Genomic DNA, 20,917 nt, shown 5'->3' with positions numbered 1-20,917 from the left:
TTTGTGAGAATTTAGTATTATATGAAAGCCATAACTTTTATCAACTTGTCTACATAATTGCTATTAGTATTAAGGCATTCATCATATTTAAACAAAACAGTCACAGTAACTGCAACATGATCGTATATTAACGTTATTGGTCACCGTTGCAGCGCTAACCTTCAAGATGCTTCTTCTAGTGAAAAAAACCAAAGGGCCAGTAAATTGGGGCTGTTTGGGGGATTATCAAATTGTTCCTAGTAAAATACTGAGATGAGATCTTGAGATCATTTTGCTGCATGTGGATGAACATTGTCATACAGCAAAACGTGTTTCATGATAAAATAGATAGCTTTAACATTCAAATTAAAATGTCATGTCATAGAGAACACTTCTTGAAATTTCTCTGGTAATAAAGAAATTGTGAAATTAATTGTGATTAATTAATTTATTTATTGTGAAATTACCTATGTGAAATGTCAGTTCATTTTCACTTTATCATTCAATTCCTGCACCAAATTGTTGGTGATCATTGAGAATCGCCTACTCCGTTTCTGATCATGAACATTATTTCGCCCATCTTTTAAAGATCTTACCCATTTGAATGCCATTTCATTATTTATAATGTTTTGTCTATACACTTCACAGTTTTGATGGTGAATTTTAACTAGTTTCACACCTTTAGCACTAAAAAAATACCATGCACTTCACACTCGGCGAGATTCTCAATTGACGGAAATATGCATTAAAAGATATTAATAAGATCTTATTATATGGATAGCAGAATAAGACAGTGCACCAGTTCAGGACACCAACTCCTGCGCAGCAGCAGAATTATTTCATAACAGTACTTATACAAAAGAACATGCCCCATACTAGGACTAATACCAAATAACACTGAAACAGACCTGTTGGTCATCAGGTGTCCAGATGCCACAGGTGATTGTACACTCAAGGTTCAGCATGGAGGACCAATAGCGCTGTCCTGCCACAGAACCCACCAGCACAAATCCATCCTATAACACAAGAGAAAAAATTAACCCTAGATCTATCGCACCGACACTTGTGTGTCAATGGTTATGGTACCATGATCTGTCACATCAACATGTGACATAATGATGAAGATTAAATAGATTATAAAAATTATAAATTTTCTGAATGAAAAGTTTGTTTATTTCTGTAATTCTGTCTTATTAAACATTAATGCTTCCACAAACACTTACATTCTTCACAAGTTTGAGACTCTCAAATTATAAATAAGAAACATAAAAGAACCATTAATTGATTAGTATAAATAATTATTATTAAATTCGGATTAAAAAATTATTGTTAATTATAGTTAGTTTATAAATTGATTTAATTACTATGGATTGAATTAGCCATAAATATAACATTTATAAAATAGCAGACCACTGTAAATTATTAGAAAGTTTATTAGTCCATCCACATCGACTACTATTATCTAATAGGCAAATAAAATTACAATAGATTTAAGTTTATTATTTGTGTAATGGTGCTTTACAGTTATTCATGGATAATTAAGATACCAACGGACTGATAAAGGTACTTGCCCCATTCATAGATCATGTAGTCTTTGTAGGGATTCTTCACTGTATATATATTTTTCAACTGATTATAACAAATATTTTAATAAATTTTATCCATTTTTACAGTAAAAAGAATACATATGACAGCCAAATATTTATTTTTGCAGAATTATGAACATTATAAAAACCTGAAATGGTGGTTTTTCACTTCTAAGTGATTCAAACAGTCAGTGATCGAGATGATTTGAGGTTGGACAGCTGAAGACTTAATTACTTACTTTATATTGAGTTAATTTGAAAGCAGGACTGAATACTAAGAATAAAGTTAGTCTGAAGTGAACTGAAGTACCTGGTAACATATGAGGGCCATTCTGCCATCATGTGACCAGCTGAAGTGAGTGACACGAGTGTTGCGGTCGTTGATCAGCTCTATACTCCATCGGCCCTCATATTTGATCCACACGAAGATCACCCCAGAACTATCACATGACGCCAGTTTCTGGTATGGCTCATTCCACTTCACCAAGATCACCTACAAGAAAATTACATACTTAGAGAAATATTACTGTAAGTTTTAGAAGTAAAAAAACAAATACTGTTAATTAGGAAATATTTTGCCAGAAACAGATGAATGTTTGCAATTTTGTTTATACGAGGGGTATTAGAAAAATAAGGTTCCCATAATTTTATAAAATAGACAGCTCTATATTTCTACTTAGTGTTATACATCAATTTAAAACTTAAAAGTTAAGCTATTTTTCCACATAATCACCATTTCTATCCAAACACTTTTGTAGACAATGCTCCAACTTTTATATCCCCATGTTGTAGAATTCTGCCGCTAATCCTTTGAGGAATCGAGTAACCTCTTCCTTGACTTCATCATCGGTACTGAAGCGTTGGTCACCCAAGTGTTCCTTTAATTTTGGGAATAAGTGATAATCACTTGGGGCTAGGTCTGGGCTGTAAGGGGGATGGGGCACAATAGACCAGCCAAAATTTTTCAGCAGTTCTTGAGTTTGACGTGAGACATGAGGTCGAGCATTGTTATGGAGAAGCCTCACACCACTGGACAATCTTCTTCTCGGGAGGTTCTGGATCGTGCTAAATATCTCAGGAATAAGCAAAGCAAGTTCGTGAATGGTGATTCTCCGATCTTCAAGCAATATTGTCTCAACGTTTTCAACAACTCCATCTGAAACTGAAGGCTGTCCACTTCGGTTTTTATCGTGAATTTCCATGCGGCCTTCACTGAATTCTCTATACCATTTCTGAACGTGTTGAACAGATATGCAGTTTTCTCCATAAACTTTGATTAACTGACGATGAATTTCAATAGGTGAAATCTGTTTTGCATTTAAAAAACGTATCGCAGCATGAATTTTGCATCTGGCGGTAACAACGATAGGGAGCTCCATCTTCGAAGGCAGCTAGGCCGGCACTGTTGGACGTAGCGAGGCGCGAGTGGTATGGATAGAGAGAGGGACAGCTGATGAGTAAGACAGTGTTGCCAGATTTTTCCCAACATATCGCGTTCTGTCTCGGCGGCATAGGGAACCTTATTTTTCTAATACCCCTCGTATTATGTTTATTCTGAACAAGCAAAGAATGAAAATTCATCTGCATAAAAAACTCCCAAACATTGTTGGCATCCCTGTTTTGTTGTGTATGTAGTTAGTATTGTTATTTACCCGTCAATACATTATATTTTCTTCTAAAATACCCCAGTTAGACTGCTTCAATGTAAAAAGTAAACATAAACTTTTCTTTTTTACAAAAGAAAATGCAAAGATTATGTGTAACACTAAGATGAGTTGTAATCATAAAATATAAACTAATTTCAATGTAAACGGTTATATAAACATAATTTGAAACACTTACTTTAATATCTATAAATATTTTTGAAAATAAATAATTCTAATACATTTACAGTTAAATTATAAAAGTAAGATTTGTTGTTGAAAAATATAGGCTATAACACAAGTGCTCATTACTTCAGAGCACCACATATGTCAATGATATTAGTATGAACAGGCTGCCAACCTCGGAGCGATGGCCACGCAGATTGTAGTTGGTACGAGGGGGAGTCTCCAGTGCCTTGTTACAGTGGGAGGTGGTGAATGTAACTCCCACAATCCCCCGCACATTGCCAGTTGCTAGCCATCCCTCCTGGTAGTAGTTGGTACGGTTCAACTTCCATCCCTCGTCCTACAGAATTATGTATATTTTAGAAAATCCTAAATACAAATAGAAATATATCAGACATGGAAAATGGAAGAAAAGCACAAAATAAAATAAAGCCAATATTGTATGACCTCTTTAAATTTATCCAACTCAAATATATTGCAGATGCAGAACTGTCCACATCCATTAGGCGAGGGCAAAAGCATCTGGCCTTCCATAGTACCAGCAACTCGTGCAATAATCCTGTTCCACAAACTTGTCAATGCTGAAATTCTAGTGGGTTGCGTACTGAAAATTATCCCCGTACCAGTATATATACAATTTTGAAAACCAGTGTTGAGTTAGAGGAAGTTGGCCCTCTCAGCAGCCAGCTCCTGGGTGGTTTTAAAATGAGTCATCAACAACTTTATTACAAAGATTAACATTTTAATATTTCTAATATAGCTCTGTTTCGACCATATTAGTGTGTTCATAAAACTAAACATAAATAATTGTGCAGAAATATGATTTACCATTTGTTCATACAATAGATCGTTTTTTACACATAACATAGCTATGGTAGGAAGAGTTTATTCAATTTCAATGTTGAATTTAGCTCAGTTGTTACACCATGCTTAGAGATCATGTCAGATCACTCAATTGTGCACCTGATGAGGCAATAAGTCTCCCCCTTAATCTATTTAAAAGCGTCTCTGATGTCGAAACGTAAAGGTTCGTTTTTGAGCTTCTTTGTCACCGACATTCTTTGGATCTCTTCAAACGAACATGACTCCAGATTCCAGGAGTTAAGTCTGAGACAGCATGACATACCAGACGCTACAACAAAGGGAAGGTGAACTTGAGCTAAATTCAACATTCAAATAGATAGTTGTTACTTTTGACTGTCTGGGAACCTTCCTTTTGTATTCTGTACCAAAAATTAATCTTCTGATGGCTCTGGATTGGGGGAGGAGAGAAAAAATAATTAGTGCATGACTTGCTTTCTCAATTTAACTAAAACTGTGTTTTGTCTCTTGGTCGGAAAGGCTCCCCTTACCCCCTACACTAATAAATTTGTTTGATTTTTAGCCATTTTCTAACCATCCAAATGGATCCAAAGTCTGCGTGAGGATCTAATTTTACAGATTTAGTTCAGTATAAGTCAGTACAGTACAAGGTACATAGTACTGATAAAAAGAGCCCAAAAACAACTTGAAACTTAGAAATTTTAAAATTGGTTTATCTCTAAAAAAGACAAAACAGTATGACACCTTAGATTATATAACCAGTGACTCCTTGTAATAGTTCAGTCAATGTATTCCAAAAATCGTAAATAGGGGAAAACTTATTGTACAGATAATTTTTATCCCATCAACTACTACTTTACAGACTAGTGTCTGGTCCAAAGCTCCTACCTGTCTTGCTCGCCCTTCTACTTACCAAGAATGGTTGTGTTTTTTTTTTGTTATTTACAACCCATATTTTTGTAAATATGTAGAAGCATGACCTTTTTATTTTATTTTCTCCTTAATTTTCCTCAAATAATGTCATACTACCTATTTTGATAAATTTTGTAATTTAAAAAATATGTTTTGCATTTTCAAGTTCCTTTTTTTCATGTGTTTTTAAAATGTATTTTTTTATTTTGTAGAACTTTAAAAACTCTTTAGATAATAAGTATAACACACTTTATACACTTACCATAAATTAAACATTTCTATAGTTTGATATAGTAATGAGTTTGTAGCTAGAGGGTAAACAAAGCGCTCACAACTCTGTCCGACACTCCATAGTCTGGTCTCAGTTTTTCAAGATGAGAAACTTTTTATATCTTTGAGCATGAATTATTATAGTGAAACTATTGTTTCAACTCCTTATGCTAACATTTTACTTGTAAAACTGATAATATCATATCAAGAATAATATATTTTTATTATAAATTGTACTTTGGAATAGTACTTTTGAAGTTCGATTTTTCACTTGTTAAAAGAGCAAAATTGACAACACCCAGCTACTCAATTTTTAGAATAAAGTGAAAATATTAACATTTCTCATTATCAATTTTAGGATTCTGATGAAAAGGAATGACCGTGCAAATGTTTTTTCAGACTGCAGAAGAACCAGAAGTTGCACATACCGAGATCAGGTACATAAGAAGAGTACTCCTATCATTTTGATGCTATTTTCAGCCAAAAACTTTAAAGTTCTTTTAGCAGTGTGAGCATTGTCATGGTGCAAAATTAAACCATTAATGTTTAAGTCTTGAAATACTTCTGACAAGCATTGTTCAGTGTGCCAACTTCCTGTGATAGTTATTTGTCCCTCCAGCGTACATTACTTTCTTCTCCGATTGTTGTTTCTTGACCATTGTGGAGGAATGACTCATCTTCAAACACACATACACAACTCTTTCCTTGAGTTGGAAACTCAGAATAGTATGCATGTCTCATCACCAGTGATAATTTTAGAAATAATCTAATGACCTCCATCTCTTTCACAGTGACTCTCTTATAAAAGATATCTATTCATGTTGATGTTAAAACTTTTAGAAGATACCTCAAACCATCATATTACCAAACAAACATCCAATCAATATATTAATATTCCAATAATTGATTTTTGTACTAACATTGTAATTAAAATTCTCAAGATAAACTTTTTGTAATTTGTAAATTATTTAGATATTGATAATATTTATTGAACACTTCAGAAATGGATTTTTTAGGTGATTTCAATTTTTTTTCATTAATCTTATATCTTGAATTGTACCACATGGTCTTAATAAAGATATTCCTATAAAAGTATAATGTACTAGATTATGAAATAACACAGGTTTTAATAAAATTTGGTCATAAATCTTATAGATATTTCATTGTTACAAAGCATAGAGACTGTGTTTTAGAATATACAATTTCATATTCTTCATCGAGTTTAAGGCAAATTCTGATTATATCCAAAGATCTATTTTGCTCATCAGACAATAAGAGAAAATATGTATATCTGCTCAGTGTAAATAAGAGGGTTAAAGCATTTTTTATTAATATTACAATTTTATCACAGTCCGTAAAAGTTCCTTTTCCACCAATAAACATTACAGGATGTTCACATAGTTATAAAAACTGACAGAACTAGTAGAACTACATAAATTGTATATGCATGTGGTTCTCAATACATACTTTGCAGAGAAATAACTAACATTTCCAAAATTGGGAATCCAAATATGACAGTGTCAAAGTTTCCTATCGCAAAAACGGTGAGTCACAATCCTTTCTATTTTATAGCTTGAGAGTAATTTTTATATTTCAATATTTTATCATAGTGAACTGAAAGATGGATATGTTGGAGAGAAAGCCCTAGTTTTGGGGACAGAGTGACCCACTGATGACCACCGATTATAAATTTCCATTGTGACGCAAGGATGAGTTACACAACAATTATTGTCGAATAACTTTTAAATATTATCTGGTCACAGATTAAATCAAGGAAATGTTTGAACAGTTATTATTAATCACTTCAAAACTGTAGGCATTTTAAAATGAAATTAATATTGACTGAAAATTATAGAGGACAAATTAATAACTGAACTTATAAAAAACTACACATTTATCCTTCTTTTCTTTAATCCCAAACTTCTCCACCAATTCTTTATACAATGATAAAACAGCTTTACCTACTGGTAAAGCTTGGTGTCATATTTGGTGCCAGTAGAAAACATTGTGAACTATAGTGAATACAGTGGCCATTATTTATAATTATTAGAAATGTGCATTGTGACTCTATACTAAACATCCAAAACATCCCCAGAAAACATTTATTTCCACCTTTTACAAAAGACAACACATTATACCATTATTAGAAGCACGACAATCAAAAAAATAAAATGTACTCAGTCACCCTTACAGGTAACTGGGAAACAACAACAACAAAAAACAAACTAAAACACATTGCAGCTGGTTCTGTTGGTGAAAGAAAACTTTTGGTGTAATAGAAATCTAGAAAGGACCTCTGGCCAGGCACATAATGCAGTATATTTAAATTTTGCAGGCCCTCACTTAGGTAGTATGCATAAATTATTTAACTTGTTCAAACAAATGGCTATTTCATATACTTCAATGCATGAAAAAATATGAAAATCGATAGCTAATTAATCAGGTAAATAAATACTTAGTTAATACGAAATAATTTAACATTTAACTAAAATGTTCATATCAATTATGAAATACAGTCAAGTAAGGAGTGGATATACAACGAATGCAGAAATCCCGCAACTGCAGCCAGCAGCATCAGCTAAGCAACATCCACAGCACAAATACGAATGGTGCCAGGATGGAAAATCCTTTGTGAGGAAAGCAGACTGTGACCTTCTCTAAATATAAGAAAATTAAATTATTTAATTAAGTACACTTTACTTTTGCCTTAATTCATTTTTGGCTTTAATATGGAATAATTTGTTGGGGGAAAGCATTTAAATACCTAATAGAGAAACTAAGAGTCACACAAAATCACTATCTATGAATCATTATGACAAAACAGAAATAGGATAGTTCTTTTCAGCTTTTCACAGAATTGAAAATATTACCGGTCCAAGATCTATATATGTTTAAATTATTGAAGTTTTTTATATCAGAAGTGGTAATCAATGTACCAACGATCTCTTTTACAAAACTAGAAACTCACAAAAAATATGTTTAAAATTCTTAAAGTTAGTAATGTTACTTTTAGGCAAGCTTATTGTTACAGTGGTCCTAAATATTTTAATCAGTTACCCCATCATATAAAACACAGTAATAATATTAACACTATCTCCTCTAAATTACATTCTTGGCTTCTTGAAAATAACGAAGTTAATTTTTTAAATACAGTATTAATTTAGTCCCTATAATGTTGTAGGCTGGTAAAGCTTTTTTCATTTTTTATCTCTTTTTCTCCATTCCATATTGCAATATTATTAGTGTAGTATTTACTTGTGGATTATTTTCTTTGTTTTACCATTATATGAAGATGTGTTATTATGGCATTTTGTGCAATGCTGTGTAATTAAGTTTTCTATTTATTTTAATTATATAGCAAGAGATGTTGCAGAGCTTATTATGCATTGCATCAGCACTTAGTTTACAACTAATGCTGGCATTCTTTTAACTTAGTATAAAAAAAGAAATACTGGACTCATGTTGGCCATGTCACATTTTCTAAAAAAGAAATCATATGGTTTTAATCAAAATTCAAATAAGAATCATTATAAGAAGCCTGGATTTACAATTAAGATCTGAAACATTTTAGTCTATAGTCGCAATTAGACAATATACTTGTGTATAGAAGAGAAGCCAGTTGGCACTAATTTGCTGGAAGGACAAGAATCAAGAATCAAGAAATTTATTGCAACATAACATCCACAGTTATACAACTATACATGTTGTGTGAACAGGTTGCTTCTCAATAATACATACTATATGGTAAAAAACAGTTTGTACAACATTTCATACATTAACAATGTTTTTGTCAAATTCACTAAAACTACACAAGCTGCAGATTGTCCTGCAAGAATTCAGAAATATTATAATAGGCCTTATTAATTAGTAAGCTTTTCACTGATTTTTTAAAACTGAACAGTGTTAGCTGCTTTACATGTAGAGGTAATTTGTTGTAAAATTTAATTCCCATATAATTTGGAGAGCTTTCAAATAATGTTAATTTGTGAAGAGGAAATTGCAGATTGTCTTTAAAACGGGTGCCATACTGATGTTCATGATGAATTATAGTTTCTGAATTTAGGCGATTATGAATAAATATTAAACAGCTATGATAATATTTATATATATTATACATATATATATATATATATATATATATATATATATATATATATTAAATACAATGATGGAATGGTCAATATTTTCATATCTCTAAAAATATCTTTACATGAATCTCTCTGATTCAAAAATAGCATGGTTCTAATATATCTCTTTTGAGCTTTAAAAACAGAGAAAATACCTGAACTACATCCCCACACTTGGATCCCATATTGTGCCAATGAACAAAAGCAAGCATAATAAACTATGAGCCTAGTCTTAATATCAACCAGCTCTCTCAATGTGTACATTTGGTAGCAAGCTGAGCTCAGTTTTTTATTTAGCAGTTCTATGTGTGGTCTCCAAGAAAGATTCTTATCAATAACTAGCCCCAAAAACTTAGTGGTATTTACTGTAACAATCTATATCTATATTAAAATTGGACATAGCCTTATTTTGTACAGTCTGAAATTTTACAATTTGTGTCTTATCACTGTTTAATGCGAGCCCATTACAAGTAAACCATTTTTCTAAGTCTATTAGGGAATTAATTATTTCTAATTTTAAATCTTGCTCCCTGTTACATTTTACCAGAGATGTTGTGTCATCAGCATACAAAATCAGGTCATTTCTAATATTATGTGGCATGTCATTTATAAAGATAATGAACAACAAAGGGCCCAGAATGGACCCCTGTGGTACACCAGCACATATATTCACCCATGATGATATATTTTTTATGCCATTATTGTTGATTAGCGTTCTTTGCTTTCTACCATGAAGAAAAGATTGAAACCATGCTAAAGAGTTGCCCAAAATCCCATAAAATTTTAGTTTACTAACAAGTAAGGAATGATTTACACAGTCAAAGGCCTTGGAGAGGTCACAGAATACACCAGCAGTACTCTGTGACCCATCCAAAGCCCCCAGGATCTGCTCAACCATATTAGAGGCAGCCTCAACTGTACTATGGCCAGAGCGAAAACCATACTGACTTTTACACAGAAAACTATTACTCTCTAGGTAGTTACATAACTGTTTGTGTGCTATTTTTTCAAAGACTTTGGAGATACTGGATAGGATGGAGACTGGTCTGTAATTGTTTGGATCCTGTTTTTCACCTTTTTTTAAAAACTGGTTTTACATCTGCATATTTCAGTTGGATGGGAAATTCACCAGACATGAATGATTGGTTAATAATCAAAGCCAGAGGATGTGAGATGTACATTGCAGTAGCTTTGAGCACTCCCACTGGGATCTCATCCCATGCTACAGACTTCGTGTCTCTCAGACTCATTATGACACTATAAACCTCTTGAGTACAAACACACTTAAATACAAATGAGGCTTGTTTATTACAAGAAACGTTACTTAGTAGCTGAACAGCTGAATTGATCTGTGGTTTGGCACCAATATTCTTAGTTATATTTACAAACATTGTATTGAAATAATGTGCAATATGCTTAGCATCTGTATACATTTCATCTTGTACCTTGAGATTCATGCAGTCAGATTTTTTAATTGTATTCATACCTAATTCAGTTTTTATCACATTCCACACAGCTTTGCTTTTATTTTCAGAATCTTTGATATATTTACAATTATACATTCTTTTAGCAGCAGCACAAACTTTTTTTAAAAATATGTTTATAATCTTTTACATATTTCTTAAAATTTACATCATTGCTATATTTTGCCATTTTGTGAAGAGCCCTTTTTTTCTTACTTGACACAATTATCCCATTCGTAACCCATTTCTTATTTTTAAATGCACTTTGGGAACCACATTTAAATTTGACAGATGTATAAGGAAAAGAAACTTCAAAACATGTTTTAAAACTATCTAGAAACCTATTAAAATTCTCTTGTGCTGTGCTAAACTCACAAAATTTCCATGAACTCTTACTAACAGAGCCTACCATACAAGCCATATTCTGAGTTGAAAAAATTCTTTTTCTTGTCGAAAAGTGTTGTGCTGACAAGTCATTTCTGTATTCAATAGACATCAACAAAGCCCTATGATCAGACAATCCTAGTTCAATATTTAACAACTTACTTTCATTAACTCTCTTATTAGTGGTAATGTTATCTATACAAGATCTAGATTCTTTCGTCACTCTGGTTGGCATTTTAAAATTATTTACAAAACCATATGCAGACAATAAATTAATAAACCTATTTCTTATATTGTAATTTCTACAGGACTCCAAAGTGTCAATATTGAAGTCTGACATAATATAGATCTTCTTCCTTTTAGATTCCTTTTTAAGTGCCCTTTTCAAGTGACAAATCAGGGGCTTTTTGTAACTCACCCATAGATGATTGTTTTCAGTGAAAGTTGTAGTTTCAGACAGAAACAAGTTTCATTGTACTTCTTCAAAATTAATAGTTTTTTGTTTGTTCATGTTCACAACATGAAAGTAATTTCCAGAGAATATAAACCAATAAACTTGTATTAGTAGTTTATATTTAAGAGAACAACTAACTAACTGACCATGGAGTCTCGAAACTACTGAACCTAATACCTTAAAACATTGCACAGACATTAATATGAAAATTTTTATGAGCCCACTAAGTATTGGTTAATACATTCAGCCTCAGATGTTAGTTACAAAAAATGTTTAAATTATTTTAGCCGAGTGACACTGATGCCATTTTAAGTGGTACATGTATACTACATTTTACAGAATTGCTCAATATTACAAATAATTAAAAGCTGTTAAGAAAAAGCTTAGGAAATGTACTGAAGGGAATGATCTTTTAGTTAAGTTTATAATAATTTGAAATACAAATTGAATATTTTAAGGTCAATTTATCTTGCACATGTTTATAAAATATTAATGCTTACTGAATTGAATATTGATAATAATGTCAGTCATTCTGATAAAAATAAAGGTAAGCTAAGAATTATGGAGTTTAGAAGACCTAATGTTTTGAGTGTTTGAGATGAAAGTTTGGATGTAAATTTTAGTTTTTTCATCAAACAAGACATTCAAATCTATTTCATTGCTACTGAAATTTAAAAAAAAAATCAAATTAATTACCGGTAGCGTTCTTAAATAATGTTATTTGGAGTTGATGTTCTTATATTATATGAATCTATTAAATTGCAGGATGTTACTGAAAAAATAAATCATTTCGCAATTTTTTTTAATACGTGAAAAAATATTGTTTACAAAACAAAACATTATTATTAAAATTTATTAATAACAACATATGGGTAAAAGTTTTGACCATTTTTATTCAGATCTGAAAGGATAGATTAAATGATATGAGTTTGATAAACAAGAAGATCGAACTCTGAAAGCACAAATAATTCTTGGAATATTTTACAGATACTCAAATAAAATTTCTTAAAGAAGATCTCAGTTTAGATAAGATAGTAAATGTCTTTAATATTGTAGAAATGGTGGAGAAGAATTTATCTATATTAAATAGTTTTGCCTCTGAAGTTTCACCCATCAAGCCTTAAATGGAGTATCAAAGGTTCATGAAAGCAATCAATAGCTTAGGTCCAAGCAAGAAAATAACAGACCCGTAATTATTATGTTAATAAAGTATGCGGTAAATGCAGGTTAAAACATAGTTTATAAAGTTGCCAGCTTATGGAAAACAATATTTCAAAGTAAACCTTTCAATCATTTTTCAAATATGTGTGAAATGAAGATTAAAAGGTCATTTCAAGTTGATGGAAATTATGAGTCTTCAAATGTACAAGTAGTAGTACAAGTCCGAATCTTACAAAATTTGTCAGCCACTAGAAATTTTAAAATAAATTAAGTAAAATCATCACTTATGGACTCTAAAAAGCAGTGGTGAAAAAGAGTTTGGGTAAATTTGTTGATTTTAAATTGAATAGTGGGGCCAAAGTAAATATTATCCACAATGGTGTGTTGAAAAAATATGTATAAACTAAGTAAAACTAGTATTAAACTTCAAGCTTATGAGGTTTTTTTTAAATTAAACCTTTGCTAACAGTTCAACTAGAGCTGAAAAAAAATTTAATAATTTTTTTCTAAAGTTGTAGTAAAACAAATTTTATGCTATCCAATATTAGGGCTACAAACATGTGTAGATTTAGATTAGATAAAAAGGATACATCCTGTTACAAATAGTGCTGTTGGATCCCCGAAATAAACTATTTTTAAAGAATAATGTAGATATTTTCATTGGTTTAGGGTGTTTTCCTGAATAGGGTCACTTGAAACTTAAGGAAAATGCTATTCATAAAGCTTCTCCAGCAAGGCGGGTTCCACTAAAAATTAAAGATAAACTAAAAGAAACCTTAGTGAAAACAGGTGTTATTGTTCCTGTTCATAAACCTTGCCAGTGGATAAATAAATTGGTAATTGTTGAAAAACCAGACTCTTCACTTAGACTTTGCAACGATCTCCAGAAATTAAAGAGATTCTTGTTAAGGGATTAGGAAACACCTAAGTTTCAAGATCTTGCTATTAAACTTTCTAACAAAAAGTATTTTTATCTATTTGATTTACAAAGTGGATTGCGTGAAATACTTTTGGATGAAGAACGTAGTAAGCTTTGCAGCTTTAGTACACTTTTTGGAATATTCAGATATACACGCACCCCTTTTGGCTTATCAATATTACCTGAATATTTTCAGAAACTAGCAAGTAAATACTGTGGAAATATAAAAGGAGTTGTATACTTTGATGACATTCTTTGTGCTGGAGACACAGAAAAAGAATTAAATGCTATTATTGGAGAGGTTCTTTCAGTAGCAAGGGAGAAAAATATAAAATTTAACTCTAATAAAGTTGCGGTATTGTGGGGGCAATGTTAAGTTCCTTGGTTTCATATTTAATAAATTAGGCTACATACCTGATCCTGAAAAAAGTAGCCAATTCAGAACCTAAAATCGCCCAAGAATAAAAATGACTAGTAGATTTTGAGCATGGTAAACTTTTTGAGAATGTTTTGCCCTATCTTTGACAACTAGTTTCCCCATTTAGGATGTTTCTAAAGAAGAATGTTGAAGATTTTGAGAACATTTACATAAGGATCTTTTTAAAAAATTAAAAACACTAATGTATTAGTATTGGCGACCTTTAATCCTACTGAACCGGTTATAATTCACGCAGATACAAGCCAAAATGCTCTTGGTTGTCCTTCAAGATTCAAAATGGAAAACCAATAATGTATGCCAGCTGATCCCTAACCCAATACAAAACTAATTACGCTCAAATTTAAAAGGAGCTATTGGCAATCTTGTTTACATTTGAGAAGTTTAACAATTATTTGTATGGGCATTCTCAAGTGAAAGTGTATTCAAATCACTCACCTCTGGCAGCTATCATTAAAAAAGAGATATTCCAAATTAAAAATAATGTACAGAAGGTTAAGAATAAAATTACTACCTTATAAATTAGAACTGAACCTGTGTGGTAAAGACATGATTGTGGCATACCTACTTTCACAGAATTTTGTGTATGAAGATGTCGAAGATAACATTACAATGCAAGATGTACGCACAGAACTGACTTGTAGAAATGTTGGTGCAGAACTGACTTTTTTTACACACCAGTATGTACGGTTTAAGCTTGAAACAAAAAGTGATGGAGTTTTATCTAAAGTCATGAGGTACTGGAATAAAGGATAGCCCAACAATGATTGGACCAACGAATTTGAGCCCACTTATTATTTTAAATTGACATATGGACTCATTTATTTAAATAAAAAACAAACTTGTAATACCATAGAACTTGACATCATTTATAATTGGTTTGTTGCATGAGGCACATTTACGGATTAAAAAACCAAGAAACTAGCTGTAATGTATTTTTATTAGCCGGGGATGATATCGGATACTAGGAATATAGTTGCTTCTTGTCAGATGTGCCAAATTCCAAACATAGAAAATTAAGGAATTACTTCCACACGACATACCATTTCATAAAGTTGTGTTAGATATTGCTGAATATGGTGGGAAGTATTACTTGACTTAATGCTAGTAGATTTCTACTGACAATGCATTAAGCAACTACCAATATAACAGCTTGATGCTCAGCATTCAACAACTGGGAATTGTAGTTGCTCATGAGGTGGGAGTTCTTCAGTGAGTCCTAAGAGGAGTTTAGGGAAAAAATACTGACATCTCTGACACTACTGTGGCATGATTGTTCAATCTTTACGGCTTCTCTATCTTGTAGTAGGCATCTTTGAAGAAGTTATTTAACCTGTTTTAGATTTTTGTTTGTCTGAATATTATACTGCAAAAAAAGTCTGATTCTTGGATCTACATTTGTGTGTAGGTATATTTATGTCATAATTAATTTTATAATAATCAAATACTTTGTATTCCTTTTTAAAATGGACATTGTAAAATAAACATTGCCTTTAGAGAAAACATTTTTAAATATATGACGGGCCTTGAATTAAACTCCCCCACAACCACTTCTTGTCTAAATTGAGTTATACATCCTATTCCATAGTTTCAAACACGCTGAATTCAAATAAAACCGTTATTTTGTAACTAAACCCACTACATCTCACTGTAAAACAATGTTGAAAATGTGGCTTAGTCTCAAACTCCGCCACATCCATCACAGCCAATTAGAGTGCTCAGTTCAATCATGAGACATCCCAGCATGCTCAGCGAGTGTTCACCTGTTCATAAAAGTTTATTCTGCTAGAGTCTGACAAAGTGGATGGAAAATTGAACTTAGTTTTAAGTCCTTACATTTTAGAATAAGATCCTTCTGCTGACCTACAATTCAAAGTCAAAGAATGGTATGTTTTGTGCTTCATCTTGAAGCACAAAACTTTAGTTCTCAAGACAAGTCGCACATGACAAGGTACTAAGAGCTATCAAGGTTACATACTCCAGATTACATCTATCAACTATAATCCATAGTCTAAAAGCTACTTTTTCAATGCCTTTTTCTTCAAATTTTTCGACACTTTGTAGAGGCAGGGTTGCACAGTGCTTTAGCAATACCATGTTTATAAGTATACAATTAGCCACTTGAAATTGTGCTAATTTTTGCATTTTCTATCATAGGTTTAAGATTTGTATGGGTTGTGCATACACATACCGAATGTGTACTGCTAGAATCTGCCAGCACACAGGTTTTTGGTCGTAGTTTTGAAAACTTTGAAAATCCGATTTTTAATGTAGGATATTTTTTCTTTAAAAGGTCGAAAGGCCTCCATTAAATTGCATAAAACTAGTCCCTTAAGCAGTTTGATGTATCTCCAGTCTGGTTTTAAACGAGGACACAATCCTTCATACGTGGTAAAACTCTGCTGATTTAATTACTCTCATAGAACATCCACACTGCTGTACCATTTTTCTTTGACTGTCTCACCGTACAACTTGGAACATTGAACTCTTGTATTATTTTTCTTACACTCCAAGAGTTAGACAAACATGTTAACATAATTACCTTTTTTCCCTAGAGTTGCATTTTGAGAAGTGGTCTCGTAGAATTTTCAAAATTGAATTGTCAAAGGTTCCACGATCTTCATCAGGGGCTAAATCTTCAATAGAAGTAAAAGGTTTACGCTTCATGGCTGATATAATTTTAGCAATTTTGTTTAATGCGTAGCTTTTAAATTTTACTTTTCTCAAATCAAGGAGTCAAATCAAATCAAAATCACTTTATTGTCGTATAAATCTCATGATCATTGACAAAGTTATAAATACAGCACATTCTGGTAGCCAAGTCCAACATAGATAGTTAAAAGTTAAAAGTTTCAACACAGTTACATCAACAATATCAGCATTAATGCACTTAATGTAATTTAATAATAATTTACATTATTTGGCAATGCAAAGAACTATACAGTAAATAACAATGGTACCACTGTAGTTACATCGATGGATCTGTATTGAAAACATACATTCTAATAATACATTTGAAATAATACATTCTATACATTCTAGGAGTATATCGCCCTCCTATAAAACGCCAAGAAACTATCGTTCGAGCACTTGAGCTCTGTCAGATTATACTGGGCTCATTTTTCCATCTTCAGACAAGGGCAAGGTACTTCTAATAGGTGACATCAATATCGACAACTTGCAGCCATTGCCTGAAAGAACCCTTTTCAACGACCTTATGGCCTCACACAGCCTGACGAGGCTTCAACTCCCAGCAACTAGGATTTACTGCATCTTCACAAACATCTATTGATGCCGTATGTACAAACGTCAGTACAAATCTTATTAAGGTTGATATAATGCATACGGCGATCTCAGACCACACGTGTCAGCTTTGTCACCTCACTTTCCCAGCAAGACAACGAATAACAGAATCTTCTCTTCGTCGTCACCGTCAATGCACAAAATTTGCACAACCTAAAACAAAATCTTGCAGCTGAGAACTGGATTGGAGTTTTTGGTTCAGACCAATGTAGATGGCGCATATGAGTCTCTGATTCACACTCTAACTTTTAATCTAGATATATACTGCCCCCTGAAGAAGTCTAGACAAAACCGCAACTACAAAATATCTGCATGCTACGACGAAGAAGCAAAGCTATTGAAAGAGGAATTTTTGGAGGCTCAAAGGAAGTACATCCTGAATAACTCAGACAATGATAAACAGACTGCTGTTCGACTAAAAAAAGCCTACGACTTAAAAACTTAGAAAAGAAAAGAAAATAGCGCATCTGTCATTAGCCGATCTATGAAATAAAAGCAAAGCTGTTTGGCAAATAATCAATGGTGAGAGGAAATCGTCCAAAGAGTCTTCTGTAAATGCCATAAACCTTGAAGTAAATGGAAGAGTGGTAGATAATGCTACAGACGTAGCTAATCACTTCAACAGATACTTTACAACAACAGCAGATGAAACAATTAGAGGTAAATAATAGCAGCCCTTCTTATAACCAAGCTGAAACTACTCATGCAATCCTGTGGAACAAACTATACATATCCTGAAAACCCGTATCAATTGAAGAGCTTGCAATTACAATAGATTCATTGAAGCCTAAATCTTCAACGGGAGTGGATGGAATCTCAGCTAAAATACTGAAAGCAGCCAAACATGAACTTCTACCACCCTTGCTTCATGTCATCCAGCTGTCGTTGGCCCAGGGTGTGTGTTTCCACAAAAACTAAAAACCGCCAAAGTTTTTCCTCTTCTCAAAAAAGGCAGTAAACATGAAATAGGGAATTACAGGCCCATCTCATTAATCCCCACTATCTCTAAGATCCTCGAGAGGATTGTTCTCTATCTAGAATCCTTGAACACCTAAATATCAACAATCTTCTCACTGATAGACAACATGGTTTTGTAAAGGGTAGGTCCACTCTCACAGCCTTGGTGGATTTGTTTGAATTTATTGTGGATGGCATAGAAAATGGAGATAGTGTTGTGGGCATTTTTGTTGACATGAGCAAGGCCTTTGATTGTTTAAGCCATGACATGATTGTGACAAAATTACACCATCTTGGTATCCGAGATACGGCACTGTGTGTTGGTTTCGATCTTATCTTTCTAACAGAAACCAAGTGGTTGAAATAGCTCAATCCATCAAAAGGCATCAGATCCACATCCAGATCAGACTCTCGGCCCATGGTGAGGGGGGTTCCTCAGGGCTCGGTCTTGGGCCCACTCTTGTTTGTGCTGTCCACCAATGACCTGCCTGCAGTGACGGAGCCTTATTGTAGGGCCATCATGTACGCGGACGAAACACCGCCCTACTCACTTCTCAGAAGTCTGTTGAAAGCTCGAAATAAACGCGTACATTGGCCTGAATTTGGCGATGGACTACTGTGCAAGGCATGATCTTGTGTTCAATGCTTCCAAGACCAAGCAGGTTACCTTTGGCACCAAGAGGGATGAAGTCTCAAACCTTCCTGACATCGATGCTGTCACTTCAATTAAACATCTTGGATTACACTTGGATGTGAGATCTTAAGTGGAATGAGCACATAGATGTTCTCTGTCAAAGGCTGTCCACAGCTGTCTTCGCCATTAAAAGAACATTATCTGTCAGCACAGAGGAGGCAGCTTTAACAGCCTACCATGCCCTTTTTGAGAGCCTCATATACTATGGAGTTTCGGTATGGGGTGGAACCTCTGCACATAACTTACAACGAGTTCTAATTTTACAGAAGAGAGCCATCCGAACCATAAAAGGAATGAAAAATACAAGATAGTTGCCGGCCAGTCTTTAAACATCTGAAGTTTATTAACCGTTGTAAATATATATATCTTCCAGGTCTACAACACTAGCTTGTCTCCTGGGAATAAATAAGCGACATCAGGATGTTCACACACACTGCACCAGACATGGAACTGACTTCAACCTGCCGGTCCCATCGCTTGAAGCTCTTTGAATCAAAACCTTACGCAGGTGCAAAAATTCTACAAATGCCTTACCCGCCATCCTGAAGTTCTTGGAGCTGAAAGTTTTTAGGAGGAAATTTAAAATCTTGGCTGGCAGATAGACCCTTCTACAGTGTCAATGAATTTTTAACCTGGAGAGAGTGACCATGGCAATTGGCAAGCAAATAGACTCTTTTCTATATATAATGTAGCCTACATGACGCCTGTTTCTATCTTGATGATAGCAAATAAAGATTTCTGTTTCTGTTTCTGTTTCCATAGCATAATCTTATTAAAACAAAACAGACTTATTGGAGAAAAATTCCTCTACAGAGTAGAATGGGTTCTCCAAAAGCCATAAATAATATTTCTTTAAGAAAAGTGTTTTATCAAACTTTGGGATTAAATGTGACAGATGGTTATATACCTTCAGGGAAAGTACCTGATGACTCTTTAAAGTTTTACTTAATCTATTGAATTTTATTTTTGATAAATTTTTGCATCTTGTATTGTGCGAATGGGTATCACCAATGGGCTTTATTAAATTTGGATTTTGGAAAATATATTGAATTAAATCAAATAGATACAGGTTTATGACAGTTTGAATGTTTAGTAATCTAAATAGCGGTTTACAGTGTTCTAAGCTAGATGATTTGGATATAATTCTTATGGCCTTTTTGTGGAGGATCAGTATGTCATTGATCTTACTACCATTGCCCCATGCAACCAGCCCATATCTAAGTATTGATTGAAAAAATGCAAAGTAGGCGGTTTTGACATAGTCGGTGCTAACAGAAAAGGTTAGTCGCCTAAGGAGGTAAACTACTCTTGACAATTTAGAAGAAATATATGTAATATGAGAGTCCCAGTTCATGTTTCTATCAATGTATACTCCTAGGAATTTTACATTGTCTGAGAGACTAATGTTTAAGTTACGACTGTCAACTGTCCTCGTACTGAAAATAATATTGTGCGTTTTTGATTCATTCAATAAGAAACCATTGCTTGTGAACCAATTTGAAGCATCTGAAATAGAATTTTTTGAAATTAAACTAAGTTCACTTAAATCTTTGCTAATATTTAAAAATGTAGTGTCGTCTGCATAAAGGATGGTTGAAGCTGTAATTGAAGTAGGCAGATC

General features: G+C 33.2%; 1 protein-coding gene and 1 long non-coding RNA gene across 2 annotated transcripts in view; one reads left to right on the top strand and one right to left on the bottom strand.

The window, feature by feature from the left end:
* The window catches only part of LOC124359447 (tubby-related protein 4), a 47,524-nt gene that overhangs the window by 22,797 nt on the left and 3,810 nt on the right, over positions 1-20,917 (bottom strand). Inside the window, exons 2-4 of the mRNA XM_046812189.1 lie at positions 3,570-3,734; positions 1,876-2,058; positions 888-995 (exon numbers count right to left, since the gene is read on the bottom strand). Coding sequence (XP_046668145.1) covers positions 888-995; positions 1,876-2,058; positions 3,570-3,734 — 456 coding nt within the window. The remainder of the gene's footprint in view (positions 1-887; positions 996-1,875; positions 2,059-3,569; positions 3,735-20,917) is intronic.
* LOC124359448 lies at positions 1,954-5,989 on the top strand. Its single transcript, XR_006922150.1, has 2 exons — positions 1,954-2,093; positions 5,798-5,989. It is a non-coding gene; the product is annotated as an uncharacterized LOC124359448 (long non-coding RNA).

Source organism: Homalodisca vitripennis, chromosome 4 (assembly GCF_021130785.1).
Source record: "Homalodisca vitripennis isolate AUS2020 chromosome 4, UT_GWSS_2.1, whole genome shotgun sequence".
Classification (NCBI taxonomy): Eukaryota; Metazoa; Arthropoda; class Insecta; order Hemiptera; family Cicadellidae; genus Homalodisca; species Homalodisca vitripennis.
Note: the sequence above shows the minus strand (reverse complement) of the source record. Positions and strands in the feature narration are given on the sequence as shown.